At 48.3% G+C, this 17,964-nt stretch overlaps 1 protein-coding gene across 1 annotated transcript in view; it reads left to right on the top strand.

The window, feature by feature from the left end:
- The window catches only part of RAPGEF5 (Rap guanine nucleotide exchange factor 5), a 107,742-nt gene that overhangs the window by 31,842 nt on the left and 57,936 nt on the right, over nucleotides 1–17,964 (top strand). The window contains exon 2 of the mRNA XM_074269493.1: nucleotides 9,587–9,637. Within this exon, the coding sequence (XP_074125594.1) occupies nucleotides 9,587–9,637 (51 nt within the window). The remainder of the gene's footprint in view (nucleotides 1–9,586; nucleotides 9,638–17,964) is intronic.

Genomic DNA, 17,964 nt, shown 5'->3' with positions numbered 1-17,964 from the left:
GCCTGCTGGCAGAGAGAGAGGAAGAGGAGGGCCCTCTCCCTACGGAGGAACCTCCCGAAGCCAGAGCTGGGGGTCAGCGGCTCTGGGATCCGGAGGGACTTAACCAAGAGCTGTTCTGTCCCGTGGTCAGGAGGAGCCCGACACAGGTGGGCACGGCTGCACATCCACACCTGGGCACACCTACAGTCACCTGGGCATGTGCTTGTTGGCTGGGAGAGTGCCCTGGGCCAGCCACTGTGGCGGCCTCTGAGGGCCCAAAGGCAGGTGTGAAGGCCCCTTCCTTCCATGAGCCGGCATCCATTGGATAGGGAGGGAAGTGTGGTCCGGCCTCCCGCCAGGCCCAGGCAGAGGATGTGTCTGTGCTTTCCTAGAGAGAAAGCCCACTTTGAGTGGGGGGCAGCACAGGGCTGGATGGGGGCCGGGGCTTCCCCAGGTGGCCAGATGTGAGGGCCAGCAGATGTGGGGACGCCCCTGGGGGTCAGGCCTCTGCTTGTGAGGAGCTGGGGAAAGGGGGGTCGGGGTGCTGAGCACTGGGAGGGGCGAGGAAGCTACAAACACGGAGTCTCTGACCTCCAGGAAGCAGGCACGAGTGATGGGACCTGAGGGACCACAGGAAAGCCCGGTCCAAGGTCTGGAGAGAGGCCAAAAGTCTCCTGGAGATGGGTGCGATGGAGCCGAGTGTGGGGCCCCCGCATCCGCTGCCGGCTCCCAGACTCAGCTGCGCTTCCCTCTCTGCCCTCCATGCAGGTCCATTTCCTTCCTGCTGCTTGGCTGGAGCCCCAGTGTCCCCCTTTTGGAGAATGAGGGCCCAGAGGGTACCAAGCCAATACCGACAACGGCTTCAAATTGTCTAGACCCTTCAAGTGTGTGATCCCATGGGAGGCTCAGGACTTAGGAGATGGGCAGGGATGGCGAGGATTATTATCCCGTTTTATAGATGAAGAAACTGAGGCTTGGAGTGGTGGGGGCTTGCTGTAGTGCGGGACAATGGGAAGCCAGGGGGACTGAGTCCCGTGGGCTGCAGGGGACAGGCCTGGACTGGCCGGCCTTCCTTCAGAGGTGTCCAGGGTCCGCTGGTCTGCATGGGAGACATAGTTCTCAATTACCTTTTGACCGGGTTCAGCCCGTACTTGGGTCTTGTGTTTGACTCCTGGGAAAGTGCAGGCTGGAGGCAGTGACCTCAGGGGCCATAAGGGGCAGTGCTGGGGATGGACAGGGAGGGCCTGGGGCACAATCTAGGCTTTGGCCATGGCAAGTCAAAGCAAGGCAAGCTTCTCAGCAGGGGTACTGGAGGAGGCCGGTGGAGGTTCAAACTCGGGGAGTCTTGGCTTTGGCCTAGATTGTCCAGGGCAGGGACGGGAGGAGCGGGCCAGCTCGGGCTCCTCCATGGCTGGCGCTCGGTGACCCTTGGCTCTCAGAGGAGCGGCTGGCACCCCCTTCCAGGTCCTCGGGCTCCTCAGGGGGTTGGTCCCAGGATTTCTCTACCCCAGCGGGCAGGTTGGGGAGCCAGTGCATTCCAGGAACCTGCCTTCTCCTGCAGCCTTCGCCTTTAAGGGAGACAAGTCTCTACAAGAACAGCCTCTGCTGTGGGGAAGCAGAACGGGCTCCGGCTCCCACCCTGACCTCTGATTGGGTCCTCCGAGCCCGGGTGCAGGGTGCAGGTGCTCTGCACTGGGCCTGTGTCTGGGAAACAATGAGCTGCAAAAACGGGTCTCTGGGCAGGTGCGAGGGCCCGGGGTGGAGACGGCCGAAAACAGAGCCCTTTTGTTCCCCAACACAAAGTAGGGGGGCTGGAGGCCTGTGGGCAGCAGCGCCGGCAACAGAAGGAAAGGAAGTCACGTGAGACAGTCCGGATGGACGTCTGGGAGCGTCCAGGGGCAGCACCCACAGGTGTGGGCCCCCAGTTAGGCAGCTCCTAGCTCTTTGAGGTCCTCAGCCCAACCTTACAGGGGGAGAAACTGAGGCCCAGGGAGCTCAGAGACTTTGCCATCACTCGTCTGGAGATCTGAACTCAGATCCTTTAGCCAGCCTGATTGGCGGATCCTTCCCCAGGACGTTTGTTCAGATTTGGTAGCAGGAGAACCCCGGAGAGGCCGGATCCAGCTGGCAGAGGCTTCCAGAGCCCAGGGGCGCCCGCAGCCATGAAAGGGCATGGGGCAAGGGGAACAATAATGTTAATAATAAGAGTCATAATGATGGGGTTCAAGGCTTGTGATAATAAAGATTTCTTTAGTGTTTATGATTTACAACAGCAGTCACAATGAACCTTTCTCTAGGGTTCAAGACTTAAAAATGTTTTTCTCACAATGACTCAGTGAAGTGGTATTAATTCCATTTTATGGATGAGAAGACTGAGGTTTAAAGGGGCGGAATAAGTTGCCCCAGGTCACAGCAGTAGCTGGAATCCAACTCTGGGCTCCCTTGACTCTCCCTTCAGCATTGTTTTCCACACTCGGCTTCCTCCTAAATCTGTTCCTGGGCTCAGGGTGCAGCCGGACTTGGGAGACATGCTCTTCCCATGGGACCAGTGAGGCCTGTCCCCTTTGTCTGCCTCGGGGTTGGTTCGGCTGCGGAGGTTCGTGTGGTCTGCTCCCCCAGCCTGGGGGCCACTGCTGATGGCAGATGGTAGTGGTCAAGGAGGCATCTCCCAGACTCCTCCTGGCCACCCCTAGGCCATCCTCAGAGTCACAGCTTTGGAAGGAACCTCAAGGTCTTTCCTGCCTCCCAGAAGCCCATTCTGCCAGTATCCCTGAGTAGTGCACGGAAAGGAAGAAGGACTGGGAATTGTGCAGGCATCCAGGTGTGAGAGAAGGAGGGCTCAGACTCTAGTAGCGGCACAGAGATTGGACAACCGTTAGAAGTAGCAAGAATTGATGGCACTCGGTCCCTGACTGGGAACTCTGGGGAGAGATCTAAGCCCTGGGAGGCTTGGATGCATGAACCTGGTGACTGAGCACTTCCTTGGAAAGTCAGAGGACCCAGATTCAAATTCTGCTTCTACTTTTGACCAGTATGAACTTGGGGCCTTCCCTTCACTTGCCTAGTTACCTCATCTGTTAAATAAGGGGGCTCGACCTCTGAATTCCTTTCTAGCCTTAGATCTAAGTCCTATGAGACCCCCCCCTGGACCTCAGTTTCTTCATCTCAGTTGATCAATAAACACTTCTTAAGCACCTACTACATGCTACCCACAATGCTAAATATTAAGTCTAAACTAAAAAGACCTTTCCTCGGGAACTCACAACCCAGTGGGGGAGAGAACATGAAAAGCTTAGAGGGAAAGCAAGCAAAATACGGAATAAATAGGGAAGAGTTAAGAGGGAAGAGGCCCTAGAATTAGGAGGGGCTGGGAAAGGCTTCCCTAGCAGATGGGATTGGGCTTCAGACTAATTGGGAGGCCAAGGAGAATGGAGGTGGGGCAGAGGAGGAAGTGTCCCAGGCAAGGGAGGCAGAGAGAAAGCCTGGAGGGTCTTGGGAGAACAGCCAGGAGGTGAAACCACAGGAATGAAGTTGCAGGTGAGGGCCTAAGGTGTGAAAAGACTGGAAAGGAAGGAGGGGATTAGGTTTTGAATTTGGTTGTGGAGGGATAGGGAGTCATTGGAGGTTACTGAGGAGGATAGTGACAGTCAGGTCTAGGCTTTAGGAAAATCACTTTAGTGGTTGAATGGAGAGTGAATTGAAGTACAAGGCAGGACTTGGACTTAGTGACTTGAGTCTCCAGCCACTCTGGATCTCTGCTTCCATCCACGTCTAACAAGTGGGAGGTACTCTGAGATGGGTTCTCTCTCTCCACACTCTTCTCCCTTGTTTTTGTCAAGTGAAGGAGAAAATGGCAAAGGCTTGTGGGAGCTTGCTGGGAGTCTGGCTCAGGGGCAGCCCGGAGTTGTCCTTACCTGTAAATGTGACTCAGCTTTACCCTTGAAGAAACGCTCATTGAAGTGGATGTGGGCCCAGAGGGGCCAAGAGCCAGTGTAGACCACATTGTGAATTTACAGAGTGTGGGAGGAAAGAGGCAGACCAAGGGGATCCCTGAGGGGTAGTGCTGGACTAGGATCCAGGGACCCAAGTTCAAATCCCAATTCTTCCACCTGTGTGACCTTGGGTTTGGGTTCATCATCCACAAAATAGGTTCTTTTCATCTTTAGCCTATGGCTCCATGACCCTCCTCTCGTGAGATCTTTCCAAACCCTTCCTAATTCTAATGTCTTCCTCTGTGATTTCCCATTTATCCTCTACATGGCTGGTTGATACATATTGGCTCCATATCTACTAGGACTCTGTAATTTTACATCTCTCCTCTTATATTTGCATTTCATAATAATATATGCTAATTAATATGTCACACTTATTATGAAAGTCCTAAGCTCCTTCTAAATTCCTTGAGAGAAGGAACTGCCTTCTGCTTCTTTTTGTATTCCCAGTACTTAGCACAACACCCAGAACCCAAAAGATGCTGAATAAATGTTAATTGATTGACTGAAGACTAATTCTTCTGGGGAGAAAGCAATGGCAGCCAGTCTGCTGCCCAAATCCCAAATCCCAGAAGCTTTTGGGGGCCAGAGCTACCATACCTTTTTGTAGCTCCCATGATACCTTTTTGTAGTTACCTATGATACATTTTGTAGTTACTGATGATACCTTTTTGTAGCTATCCATGATAGCTTTTTGTAACTATCCATGATACCGTTTTGTAGCTATCCATGATACCTTTTTGTAACTATCCATGATAACTATCCACAATACCTTTTTGTAACTATCCATGATACCTTTTTGTAACTATCCACAATACCTTTTTGTAAATATCCATGATACCTTTTTGTAACTATCCACAATACCTTTTTGTAAATATCCATGATACCTTTTTGTAACTATCCATGATACCTTTTTGTAACTATCCACAATACTTTTTGTAACTATCCACAATACTTTTTGTAACTGTCCATGATACCTTTTTGTAACTATCCACAATACTTTTTGTAACTATCCACAATACTTTTTGTAACTATCCACAATACTTTTTGTAACTATCCATGATACCTTTTTGTAACTATCCACAATACTTTTTGTAACTATCCATGATACCTTTTTGTAACTATCCACAATACTTTTTGTAACTATCCATGATACCTTTTTGTAACTATCCACAATACTTTTTGTAACTATCCATGATACCTTTTTGTAACTATCTATGATACATTTTTGTAGCTATTCCTGATACCTTTTTGTAGCTACTGCTGGGTTGAGTGTATGCTAGAGATAATTAAACTGTTAGGAATCAAGTCCCTTGGAAGTAAATGAAACCATTCTCTTCTCCCAATAACCCCAACTTATTTAACTTCACCTGGTATTGAGTTCAGGACCCATATCACAGGCCATGAAGCATTTGTTTAAGTTGTGAAGGGGACACAACTGAACACACCCCTCCTGAACATTCTGCTGGAGCCGTTTGCCATAAATAGACCCAGCCTCCTGGCTGTTTGCAACAGCAAAGCCTTTTATAAATGGGTGAGGGAGAAGGAGAACTGTCTTTGGCCTTTGGTCAGAGGACCTGCATTCAAAATCCACCTCTTGTATCTTCTGTGTGTCAGTCTTTGAATAAGTCACGTAACCCATTTGACCTCAGCTTCCTAAAGTGATAGGGCTGAACTTAATGGTTTGTCAAGTCTCTACCAGATCCAAATTTGAGAACTTATGATTATTGTCAGAAACAGAGTGGTGTTTAGTGGAAATTACACTGAACTGATTTTTTGTTTTTGAGGCAATCAGGTTTATGTGGTTTGTCCAGGATCACATAGCTAGTAATACCATTGGACTTAAAAGCCAAGAGAATGAGTTTTGAATCGAGTCTTTGACATTCAACATTTGTGAAAAGTCGCTTCATCATTCAATCTCTGTTTCTTCAGCTATAAAATGAAAAAAATAATATTTCTTCAGTGTCCCTTGTGAGGAAAATCTCTGTGAATCTATTGAAATGGAAGTCTTTGCCACACACCAGGAATTTCGATGCAGAGACCCTCCAAGGGAAGGCTGGTGATCATTCCTAATTGTAAATGGTACCAGAATTTTAAGAAAATGATGGGAGGCTTTGATGTTTTCCCCCAATGAAAGACTTTGCCTATATTTTCTTTTTACTTGCAATTTGAAAGAGATGCAAAATTATAGATTTCTCTCCAATTTGGACTGTTCTTTTATAATCATTAAAAGATAAACAGCTTCCTGAGTGTTCAGAGCATGCATGGAATCCCTTAGAACATTTTTCCAAATGCATTGTAATTGAAAGGAAGGAGAGCAAAGGTTCGAATTAAAATCTGAACTCCTTCATGTGGCCAGCCTATCATCTGTGAGCATGTTTATCATCAGTGCTATTCTCCAAACCCAATCATATCAAGCATTATTGTGGGACGTCATGTAGAGATTCTCTGTTCCGAAAACGGTAATTCTGTGACCGTGATGAGATAATTATCACAATTTTAAGAAGTTCTGTATAGAACAAGTTTCTTTAGCCATTTTAGGATCATGGACCCCTTTGGCAGGCTGGTGAAACCCATGGGCCCTGTCTCAAAATCATGTTTTTAAACAATGGAAAGAGATATTACATTTCAGTTAGATTTCAGTAAAAAGAAAATGGCTTCCCCCCCTCATCCAAGTCTACAATTTCTCTGTGGACCATAGGTTAAGAGTTCCTAATTTAGAGAGCCCTGTAAGAAAGTCAAGAGGTGGTATGATGTATGTCTGAGTCTTGAGTATTAGCAGGCTGAATATGGATCATCCAGAATTTTAGAGCAAATTGATGGGGGAAAACAGGGTCTGGAGGCAAAAAGTATTGGCTTAAAGTACTCTGGGTCTTCTGATGGATCCCATCAAAATTTAACAACAGCCCCAGACAAGTGTTGAGATGAGTCAATGAGTTACTAAAAGGAGAAATCCCATAAAAAGAAATGAGAAGACAGAAGGAGGTAACATGGAAAGAAGATACTTTATTTGTGCTGACTCTGATATTTAAATAGTAAACGGTGACTGTGAGGGAAGTGAGTCTCATGTTACCGATGTGCCTGGGGGTTAATGGTCATACTCTATCCCTGTGTGACCGAGTGTATTTAGAGCAGCCTGGGTAGCAGCTTCTGCAGGAAGCACGAGAGAGACAACAGACCCGCCTTATTTTGTTATGTCAAAGCCAGCCTTATTCTATTGCTATCGATACCATTTGGCTCAGGGCATATCTAGGGCTTCTATCTAGTCAGTATAGACAGATTTCCCTGCTTTACTTATTCGCCTTACAAAACTCTGGAGATCGCTCATCAGTTGGGCAACCACGGTGAAATGTGACTGGGTAAAGTGTAACCCTAGTGTTGACTTTATCCAGGTTGGCTCAGGCCAGGCCCAGAAAAAGAGGTAAAAGCATGTGTTGTCTTCCATGAAAGAGTCCCAGTGTTATATTCGCCTTCTCTCGGATATTGACTAAAACTCGGACTTTTCAGTGGATGTCCCAGAAATGAGGGGGTAATTAAGAGGGTGGATGTGAGTCGCTGTATATCTGGCGTATTGCCACAGGTTGGGCAAACCTGTTGGTTAAAAATATTCAATTCTCGTAAAGAGATTTGTCTTTGATTTGGATTTGTCAGGGCTGAATTATTTTTTTAATCACGTAATTATTGTGAAAATAGAGGCCGTTGTAGGGTTGGGTCTAGAGTCAGGAAGACCTGAGATCACACATTTACTAGCGGTGGGACCCTGAGCAAATTATTACATTTCTATTTGTCTCCTTGAACTGCAAAATGGAGATAACAATAGCACGTTCTCACACGTTGTGGGGATCAAACGAGGGACCATTTTTTAAGTGCGTGACACAGTGCATGGCACATGGTAGATACTTAAGGCTTGTTGGGGACATTGATGATGATGATGATGGACTCAAGGCCCTTCCCCATGCAGAGCGGCTCTGCCCTCCACACTCTGCATCGTGTCCGTGGGATGCCCAGAACTGAACATGAGATTCTGGATGTGGCCCGGGCAGCATGCTGAGGGATTGTTCCAAGCCTGGTTCTCTCTCAGTCCAGGCTGAGATGCCGGTGACCCCTCCAGCTGTTCTGCCATGTGTTAGGGAGGCGAGTTGCCTTGGGAGGTGACACAAAATGCTGTTAGTTCGCTGTTTTTCAGAGAACCCCACCATGTGTTGGTGAAGCTGACTTATTGAACCCCAGCATAGCACTGTCCTTTTTTTTTCTGTTGAACATGATTGGTCTCTCCGTCATTGGCTCAGCGATCTGAGCTGGGTCATCCATAATGATAGTCCTCCCTCCCAGCTTGCATGTTGACAAGCACACTGTCCGTGCCTTTACACAAGGATGTTTAATTGGTGCAGGGACGGCAGCGGTGGGAGGGAAAGACCCAGATGATGAGCACCTCGAGAATGGGGAGAAGGCAGGGTCCACACTGGAACGTGGACGATGGTTGTGATTCAGCGAAGAGGGAAGAGCAAGGCCCATGGGGCTGAGATGGCCCGGGGGAGGCGACAGCTGGAACAGAAGGCTCCTCAAAGCATTTTTCCTCCCAAATAGTCAACACAAGGCAAAAGTAAGTTTTTTTCAGGTTGTGCATGTGGCCGTGTGAGGGCGGGTGCCCGTGTTCCTGGGTAACCCAACTGTGGACAGATGGCCTCCTGCTTCTAGAATGAGAGGTGGTCTTCTCGGCTGTAGAAGAAGGGAGGGGTGGAAGGTGGCGAGGGGCACATGGAAGCTGGCTGTGAGCCACGAGTGCTCTCCACGGGGGCTGGTGAGGGGTCTTGCTCCTCCAAGGCCTTGACAGAAGCCAGATGATCCCTTGCTAGGGAAAAAGGAGGAGGCACGTTCAGGTGAAGGGCTGTGTTGGATGCCCTCAGCTGGTGCAGTGGGCAGATGAGTGAATGCGTGAGTGTACGGAGACCTCGGTTGGGATCCCGTCTCTGACACAGGAGAGCCAGGGGCGAGCCGGGGGCTCCGGGCAAGTCATGCGACTTCTTGGAGCCATTGTTTCTTCATCTGGAAACTGACAGGAGCCATCAAGTCAGAGGGCTCTTGGGAGGCTCATACATGAAGGGCTCAGCAAACCTTAAGGTGTGCTCCCAAGGGGACTGAGGAGCTCTGGGACCTCCCGCCGTTTTGTGAGTGGTTTTGGGGATGATCGAGTTCACATGTGAGAGGAGAATGGATAGACAGGAGCTGAGGCAAAGGGATTAACGGACACATGTATACAAATATATACATATACACATGTGTAACAAACCCATATACACACACACGTGTGACACACATACACACACACACACAAGCTCTTTCTTTTGAGGTTTTATTTCCTGCGCCTTTCATGTAATTTGGGGGGATGTCCATGACTACGGAACACTCTGTGATTGCAGAGGCTTTCGGTTCGGTGCCTGCTGAGGGGTGAGACAGGGCGCTCTCGGTGCCAGCTCTTTGGGATCCAGGCAGTGGAAACTCATTTTCTGGGAAGTGAGGCTGATGTGTCTTCTATTTTCTCCCACAGTTTGTCTTTTGCTTTGGGTACAACAATGGTCATTCTAACTTCTTTTTCTTTTTCTTTTTAAATGTAGGCTTTGGCAAGAAGAATTTCAAATCCGTACCTAGAACACACTGCTTCACAGGTATGATTATACTGTCTCCTTTCTTTTGTCATAACATTTATTCACTAAGGAAAGACCTTATTACCATTGGAATTATGAGTTCATTAAAGAAATTTCCACTAATAGTGTAGGTTATTATTATATTGTCTCGTCTCTCCTTTCCCATCCCTCCCTCCCATCTATTCTTTCCTCCCTTCCTTTCTAGTTTTTCCATCCTTCTTTCCAATTTTTTCCTCCCTCCTTCCCTCCTTTCTTCCCTTCCATCCTCCCCTCCCCTTCCGTCTGTCCCTCCCTCCCTCTCTTCCTTCCTTCCTGCCTTCCTTCCTTCTTTCTTCCCTTCCTCCCTTCCTTCCTCCTTTCCTTCCTTCTTTCCTCCCTTCCTTCCTCCCTTCCTCCCTCCCTTCCTTCCTTCCTTCCTTCCTTCCTTCCTTCCTTCCTTCCTTCCTGCCTGCCTGCCTTCCTGCCTGCCTTCCTTCCTTCCTTCCTTCCTTCCTTCCTTCCTTCCTTCCTTCCTGCCTGCCTGCCTTCCTGCTGCCTTCCTTCCTGCCTTCCTGCCTTCCTTCCTGCCTTCCTACCTTCTGGCCTTCCTGCCTTCCTTCCTGCCTTCCTGCCTTCCTTCCTTCCTTCCTTCCTTCCTTCCTTCCTTCCTTCCTTCCTTCCTTCCTGCCTGCCTGCCTTCCTTCCTTCCTTCCTTCCTTCCTTCCTTCCTTCCTTCCTTCCTTCCTGCCTGCCTGCCTTCCTGCCTTCCTTCCTTCCTTCCTTCCTTCCTTCCTTCCTTCCTTCCTTCCTTCCTGCCTGCCTTCCTGCCTTCCTTCCTTCCTTCCTTCCTTCCTTCCTTCCTTCCTTCCTTCCTTCCTGCCTGCCTGCCTGCCTGCCTTCCTGCCTTCCTTCCTTCCTTCCTGCCTTCCTACCTTCTGGCCTTCCTTCCTGCCTTCCTTCCTTCCTGCCTTCCTACCTTCTGGCCTTCCTGCCTTCCTTCCTTCCTTCCTTCCTTCCTTCCTTCCTTCCTTCCTTCCTTCCTTCCTTCCTTCCTTCCTTCCTGCCTTCCTGCCTTCCTGCCTTCCTGCCTTCCTTCCTTCCTTCCTTCCTTCCTTCCTTCCTTCCTTCCTTCCTTCCTTCCTGCCTGCCTTCCTGCCTTCCTTCCTTCCTTCCTGCCTTCCTACCTTCTGGCCTTCCTTCCTGCCTTCCTGCCTTCCTGCCTTCCTTCCTTCCTTCCTTCCTTCCTTCCTGCCTTCCTTCCTTCCTTCCTTCCTTCCTTCCTTCCTTCCTTCCTTCCTTCCTTCCTGCCTGCCTGCCTGCCTTCCTTCCTTCCTTCCTGCCTTCCTACCTTCTGGCCTTCCTTCCTGCCTTCCTTCCTTCCTGCCTTCCTACCTTCTGGCCTTCCTGCCTTCCTTCCTGCCTTCCTGCCTTCCTGCCTTCCTGCCTTCCTTCCTTCCTTCCTTCCTTCCTTCCTTCCTTCCTTCCTTCCTTCCTTCCTTCCTGCCTTCCTGCCTTCCTGCCTTCCTGCCTTCCTGCCTTCCTTCCTTCCTTCCTGCCTTCCTTCCTTCCTTCCTTCCTTCCTTCCTTCCTTCCTTCCTTCCTTCCTTCCTTCCTTCCTTCCTTCCTTCCTTCCTTCCTTTCTGCCTTCCTTCCTTCCTCCCCCCTTTCCCTTTTCCCCTCCTCCTTGCCTTGCCCCACTACTTTCTTAATTAAAAAAAAATCAAAGTAGAAGAACTATGTAGCTTCCTATAAATCAGTAATGATGGGAGATTTGGGTACATTTTAATGAGCCGCAGTTTTATTTCAGAATACTTCAGCGTGCCTGGCTCTGTGATTCTGATCAGTGTGGTTACTCAAGCTCTGTAGAATTAAAACAGTTTTCTTTTTATTTTGAACTTCACAATCCTCAATAAGCATAAAAATCTCATTCTATGACAAACCTAAAAGAGAATTATCTACGAAAATGTTCGCTGCTTTTACCTGCTTTGTTGTTTTAAATGATCCTCATCAGCAACAATAACAGTGGCCATCTATCTAGCTGCTCTTCACTGCAAATATCATCTCAACACATCCTTCCAACGACCCTGGGAAAGACTGGCTACGATCACCCCCATTTTACAGCCTCCCAGTCTCCCCTTCCTCACCAACCCTGGCTTTTTTAGAGCATACGCAGAATGAAGCCAAACAAATGAATGCATTGTCTGCACCTTCAGGTGAAGTGGTGGGAGGCGGCCTTTGCCCTCCAAGTCACAACTGATCAAGGGTTGCTTGGGGTTACAGGGGTTCACAACCTTTCAGAGTCATTTTCTTTTGGAAAATCTTCTGTTCGTTCCCTCATCTGCTCATTTCCTGCTTTGGGAGAGGCTCTGAAAGCTGCAATAGCCAAAAAATCGCCCCATCCTTTCAATTTCCATAGTGATGATGCTCTTTAGACTTTCCCGGCTGGTCCTTGGATGATGTCAGTCCATCCTTTGGGCTGTGTTGAAGGTCCTGGACCAGCCAAAGCGTGTGCTCTTCTGGGATAGGCTCCAGCCCATGATGAAGGGTATCCGGGTGCAGGCGCGCACACTGTATGTGTATGCATCAATGGCAATACGCGTTCATGGGAACACATGGATAGATTTTCATGTGTATATCGGGATGTCCAAATTTTTAATATGGGTTGAGCTACTAAAGCTTAAATCTTTGTCTCTGGCTCTCTCATTTCTCCCTTTTCCCTTCTTCCTTCCTTTCTTTCTTCCCTCCCTCCCCCTTTTTTCTTCTGTCTCTCTGTCTCTGTTTCTGTCTGTCTCTGGTCTCTCTCCCTTTCCCCCTTTTCCCTCCTTTCTTTGCTCCTTCTGTTCCCCTCTCTCCTGTCACTGTCACTGTGTATTTGCCTGTCTGTCCTCTCTCTCTCTCTCTCTCTCTCTCTCTCTCTCTCTCTCTCTCTCTCTCTCTCTCTCTCTCTCTCTCTCTCTCTCTCTCTCTCTCACACACACACACACACACACACACACACACACACACACACCCCTCTCTATCCCAGGATCTGGACCTATGATTTTCTGCTTCTAGGGAGCTCCCCGATGAGAAAGTCCCCTGCACTGATGCAGATCGGCATCCACTGTGCACCCCAAGTCTTGGCAGGTTTTTCAGGGTGTCCAATGCTCAGGGACTTGTCCACAAAGCCAGCATATGTCCGAGACAGGCCTTGGACTTGGGTCTTCTCGCCTTTGAGGTCCCATCCCTCCCTTAGCATTTCTTTCTTGTTTCTCACTGAGGACAGACATCATCAGGAGAGGGGACCCGGCTTTTTCACCATCGCCAGCAGTAACTGCTGAGCAGCTGCCTCCCCCCCAGGCAGTGACACCCAGGGTCTGGGGGAGGCAGCCTCTCTCAGATCCCCGTCCTGCTCTCAGGCCCCTCAGACATCATCTCAGGAAGCAGCTTCTGTGAGCAGAAAGGGTCAGCCGTGCCCACAGCTGTTAGCCAGCTGCCGTACACAGGACAGACAAGTCAGCCTGGCGAAAGCAGCCTGAGGGGGAGAAAGGAGGCAGCGGCCCCGGCAGGCTAGCGGCACCACCTTGACCACCAGCCTGGCTCTGTGGGGGGAGCCCAGGACCCTGAAACAGGAGTCTTAAGAGTGACATTTCCTCCAGCCCAGTGCCCTCCGCACCATTCTGGGAAGCATCCCCACTGGACACAGAGCCAGGAAGCTACTCCTGTCCACAGCTTCTGAAGACCCAGGAAGGGATGATCTTGCCAGCAAAGACCTTTGACCCTTTCAAATGGTTCCACATCAAAAAGTGACAGGGTTGTATCATCAGAATCATCAGAAATGACATTTAAGAAGAAATACTAATGTGCTTTGTTGCTGCCCCCTAAGGGCCATGGTACCTTCCATCTGACTTGCTTCTGAACCCCTTTGTGTGTTGTGTCTCCCTTTAGAATGCGAGCCCCTGAGATCAGGGACTGGCTTGTTCTGCACACAGTAGCTGCCTAATAAATGCTTCATTCATTCATTTCTACTGTCTTTCCCCTCACTTATTCCCCCTCTCTTTCCCCTTCCTTTCTGTTTAAACCTATGCTTTCATTGGTTTAAAGAACTTCCATTGTGGAAAGTCTCTGTGTCAAGCAGATCCTCATCATCCTGCCTATGTGCCTTTCGGCTCCTCTGATGAGGGGGCAAAGAGCTTCTCCCCAAATGGCCCTTTGAGGAGGGTGCTCTGCCCAGCCAGCTCTTCGCCCCCTCCTAGGTCCCCTCCTTCATGTCTGCCCCATGGCTTGCTGATGCTGCTTCCTTCTCTCCTGCCTCTTTCTGGCTTCCTTCTGAACTATTTCCTTTCCCCGTTACATTGCTGAGGGCAGGAATTGGTTTTTTCTATATTTGTACCCCCAGCACTTGGCAGAGAAGGTGCTTAATAAATGTTCATGGCCTGTCTGACTGACTGATCTGTAAGAGCTGACACTCTCCTTGTGTGCTGCAGGACCCTGGGGGGATAAGGCTTTTGCCTGGGGCTCCATAGTATAAGTCAAATGTAAAATTTGAACTGGGGGGTTCCTAACTCTAAATCCAATTCTCCATCATACCCCCACCCCAAGAAGCATCGAATTCATGGAGTGAAAAGAAGTAGCTGGTACTTGCTTTGAGGGCACCAGCAACACCCTTCTGGTGAAAAGAAGAGGATTATGGGATTTTTTCTTTGAAATCTTCTCTGCCACGGGGAGCTTGGGCTTTGTATCGCTTCGTCTTGACCACATTAGTGATGGGTATGTTGAGTTTTGACAGCAGCAGATTTTCAGGTTTGGGGGGAGGATGTCATGGACCATTTGTAGGAAGTAGAGTTTCCCATCTGTGTGGAAATGGAAGATGGGGTTCATTGGAGCCCCTGTTTCTCTTGACATCCTTGCCAGGAACCAGGGCGGAAGGGCCAGGGCAGGCAGGAGTCACATGCTTGCCCGAAGCGGGAATGGGAGCAGGAAGATGGTAATGGCGGCCAAAGGAGATGTTCTTCTTGAGTGTGTAAGGCAGTGGCAGGTCATGGCAGGGGGTTCTTGGAGTCTTCCTTTCCTTGGTAGTGGAAATATTATCAATAATAAAAGTTGTAATGCACTGTGAAACATTGATGATATTAGCTAGTATTTATATTATACTTCCTAAATATTATCCTATTTGCTTCTCATGGCAACCCTGAAAGATAGGTGCAATTAGTTTACCGAATGAAGGGGGAAACTGAGGCAGATGGAGATTAAGTGACTTCTCAGGATTCCACATTTATTAAGAATCTGAGGCTGGATTTGAACTTGGGTCTTTCTGCCTCCAGATCTGCTCTTTGTTGGCTGCCCGACAGAGTTGTCCACCGGAGTATCAGCAGCCTTGTGAGAAAGTAAGAAAGCAAACATTTACTGAGGGCTTGCGAGCACTGTATGTGTGCCAGGCGCTGTGAGAGGAGCACCACCATGTAATTATTCTCCCTTTGTGGAGACTGAGGCTCAGGAAGGTCTTGTGACCTTTCCATTGGCACACAGGAAGCAGCAGAAGTGGGCGCTGACCCCAGGGCTTCTTGCAGTCTCGTGAATGGTCTCCAGCATGAGCCCTTCATGTGACTGCCGAAGGGCTGATGGGGTATGATGGGAGCTAATGCTGAGCAGTCAGTCCTTGCGTGTCCCTGCTCAGAGCCAGGCTCCCAAAGGGCTCCAGCTTCCTCCTCACCTTGCGGCGGTTCTCCCAATTTTTGTACTCAGTGTGTGCTCGTGTCCTCCCCAAAATGGACAGGGGCCTTCGGACATGACTGAAGGCTTCCTTTTGCGCTCTGTTTAGGAGGTGATAATGAGATCCTCAGAGTCTCCCAGGAATGATGTTCCCTTGGTTCCCCGTCAGAGCTAAATCAATCCTTTTTCTGGTCTTTTATTTTTTTTTTTTTGCTTTGGGTGAATGATAGAAACAATTATGGAGCAGATGAGAAGCAATATCAGGAGACAAGCATGGAAAATGATAGGTTTTCTGTTCCTATTATAAGACAAAAGCCATCGATGTGTGTGCTGGAAAGAGAGGAGGCAGCGCAGGTGACTGAGCTTACGGAGCTAACTGCTTACAGATCAGCTTGCGATTTGGAAGAAAGCTGCTGAAGGTGGGGGGGATCTGGAGAGGGGGAGCATGGGAGTACCTTAGATGCCGAGGTATTACTATTCCTTCTAAGCCAGCAGATGGGTCTTTTTGGACTTGAGTGACTACCTCCTCCCTTATCAAGTTCAGCCCCACCGAGACACAGAGGTGGCTATGAGTTCTTGAAGGCGAAACCAGTGGAAAACAAATTCTGGCAGGACCTAGGTCTGTGAGGTCGTAGAGCGAGAACTGGAAAAGGCCTCGGGGGTCACCAAGTCCAACTCCCTCATTTGGCAGAAGAGAAACTGAGGCCAGAATCCCACAGTTCATGAGGGATTCCTATAGGATTTGCAGCAGGGTCTTGTTGATTCCAAGTCCCAAACTCTAAGGGATGGCATCATGCTATTGGAAAGGCTTCAAGTAGGAGCCAGTGAGGATGAGTACTTGCCACCAAAAACACTATTTTGCGTATGTATAAGAGATTGTTGTGGTGGTTCAAGAGCCAGAATCGGTCAACAAGCATTTGGGAAGCAACTACTCTGTGGCACTTGTTCAGTCATTCAGTTCTCACTGGGACCCAATTGGAGTTTCTTGGAAAAGGTGGTTTGCCATTTCCTTCTTCAGCTCATTTTATGAATGAGGAAACTGAGGCAAACAGAGTTAAGTGACTTGCCCAGAATCATAGCCAGTAATTGCATGAGGGAGGATTTGAACTCAAGTCTTCTTGACTCCAGGCCTGGCACTCTATCCACTGAGCCACCTAGCTGCCCCTAAAGTAACAACAACACGTGACAGATATTGGGCTAATCCCAAGGAATACAGAGCTCTCAAGAAGCTCAGAGTTTTATGGGAATACCTTCATTCATTTCCTGGCAAATCATTAGTGCCCCATTGGCAGTCAATCAACCAGCACTTATTAAGCACCTGCTGTATGTCAGGAGTAATTCTAAGAACCATAAATAATACAAAGCTCCAAGCCTCTTTCAGAGACTTTAAGTTAGAGAGTAGGAGAGTTTATACCAATGAAATGCTGATTCTAGTCCTTATCCCGATAATTTTATATTTATTTCTTTGGGGTCATTGTTTCCTCCTAGGAGGCAGGAAGTATTTCATTTCTGGCTTTGTGTCTCCAGTGTCCAACATGCAGTAGGTGATTTATAAATGTATGTTGATTTGAACTGAATTGTCGAACTTAACTGAAAGAGCTCCTAGCCAAAATGTTGGCCCTGAAATTCTGAAGGAGGTCTGTGTGGTTTTTAGCTCCAGTGGTTCATAGAGACAGTCGATGGTCTTCCTGAGAGGCAGCTGGTAGCTCAGTGGATAGAACATTGGTCTGAGTTCAAATGCAACCTCAGATACTTCCTAGCCTAGTGGTGTGACTCTGGGTAAGTCAATTTGCCTCTGGTTACTTGAAAAAAATGGAAGAAAATGGCATCTACCCCAGTGTCTTTGGATGACAATCTCAAATGGGGGGGGGGGGAAGATCAATCGTGACTGGACAGCACCAACCACAGAGTGGTCCTCCTTGCCATTCCTTACGCTTTCGTGACATTGATAAAAAGTTCTCAATTTAAAATCGCCCATTTCCCAGGACATACATCCTTTCTCTCCCTCTTAGAGAGATGTCCATTATTACAAAGAATAAATAAGAGAAAAAACAATTCCTTGAAAACTAGCCAAATCCAACTTTGGGTGTCGTGTTTCATACCCATAATCCCCCACTCAGCAAAGAAAGGAGCAAGTTTGTTAATTGACAACAGTAAAAAAAAATCATGCAAATTATGTCTGGAACAGGGGAGCAGAAGTGTGGGTGGCTGCATGGATATGGATCTTTCAGAGTGTTACCATAAGAGACATTCAAACCCAACACTTCTTAAATCTATAAATGGAGGACTTGGCCTGGCAGAGGATTCACTGTATTTGAGTCCCTGTTTCTTGACATATATTTGGTACCTAGTAAATGCTTGTTGATTGATTGAGTAGAGGCTAAAGCATTAGGAACCAGTTCAGAAGAGTGGGGGTCATAGTCCTAGAACTTGGTTGTGTAAAAAGGCACCCTCCCCCTCAGTTTTCCTTAAGAAAAAAGAATAAATTTTGCATCTTGGGACTTTGGGGGAAGAAATAATATGGGATCCCTCCCCTTGGATAAAGAGCAGGGATATCTACTCTCTACATTTAGGCAGAGAGAAATCTAGCACTTCAAAGTACAGAAAATGTTGTTTTTTAAACAACTAGAACTTTATTTTATAAATGAACAAAATCACAACATGTGGGACTCCTAGAT

Source organism: Sminthopsis crassicaudata, chromosome 5, assembly GCF_048593235.1.
Source record: "Sminthopsis crassicaudata isolate SCR6 chromosome 5, ASM4859323v1, whole genome shotgun sequence".
Classification (NCBI taxonomy): Eukaryota; Metazoa; Chordata; class Mammalia; order Dasyuromorphia; family Dasyuridae; genus Sminthopsis; species Sminthopsis crassicaudata.
This window is presented reverse-complemented; position numbering and strand designations above follow the sequence as displayed.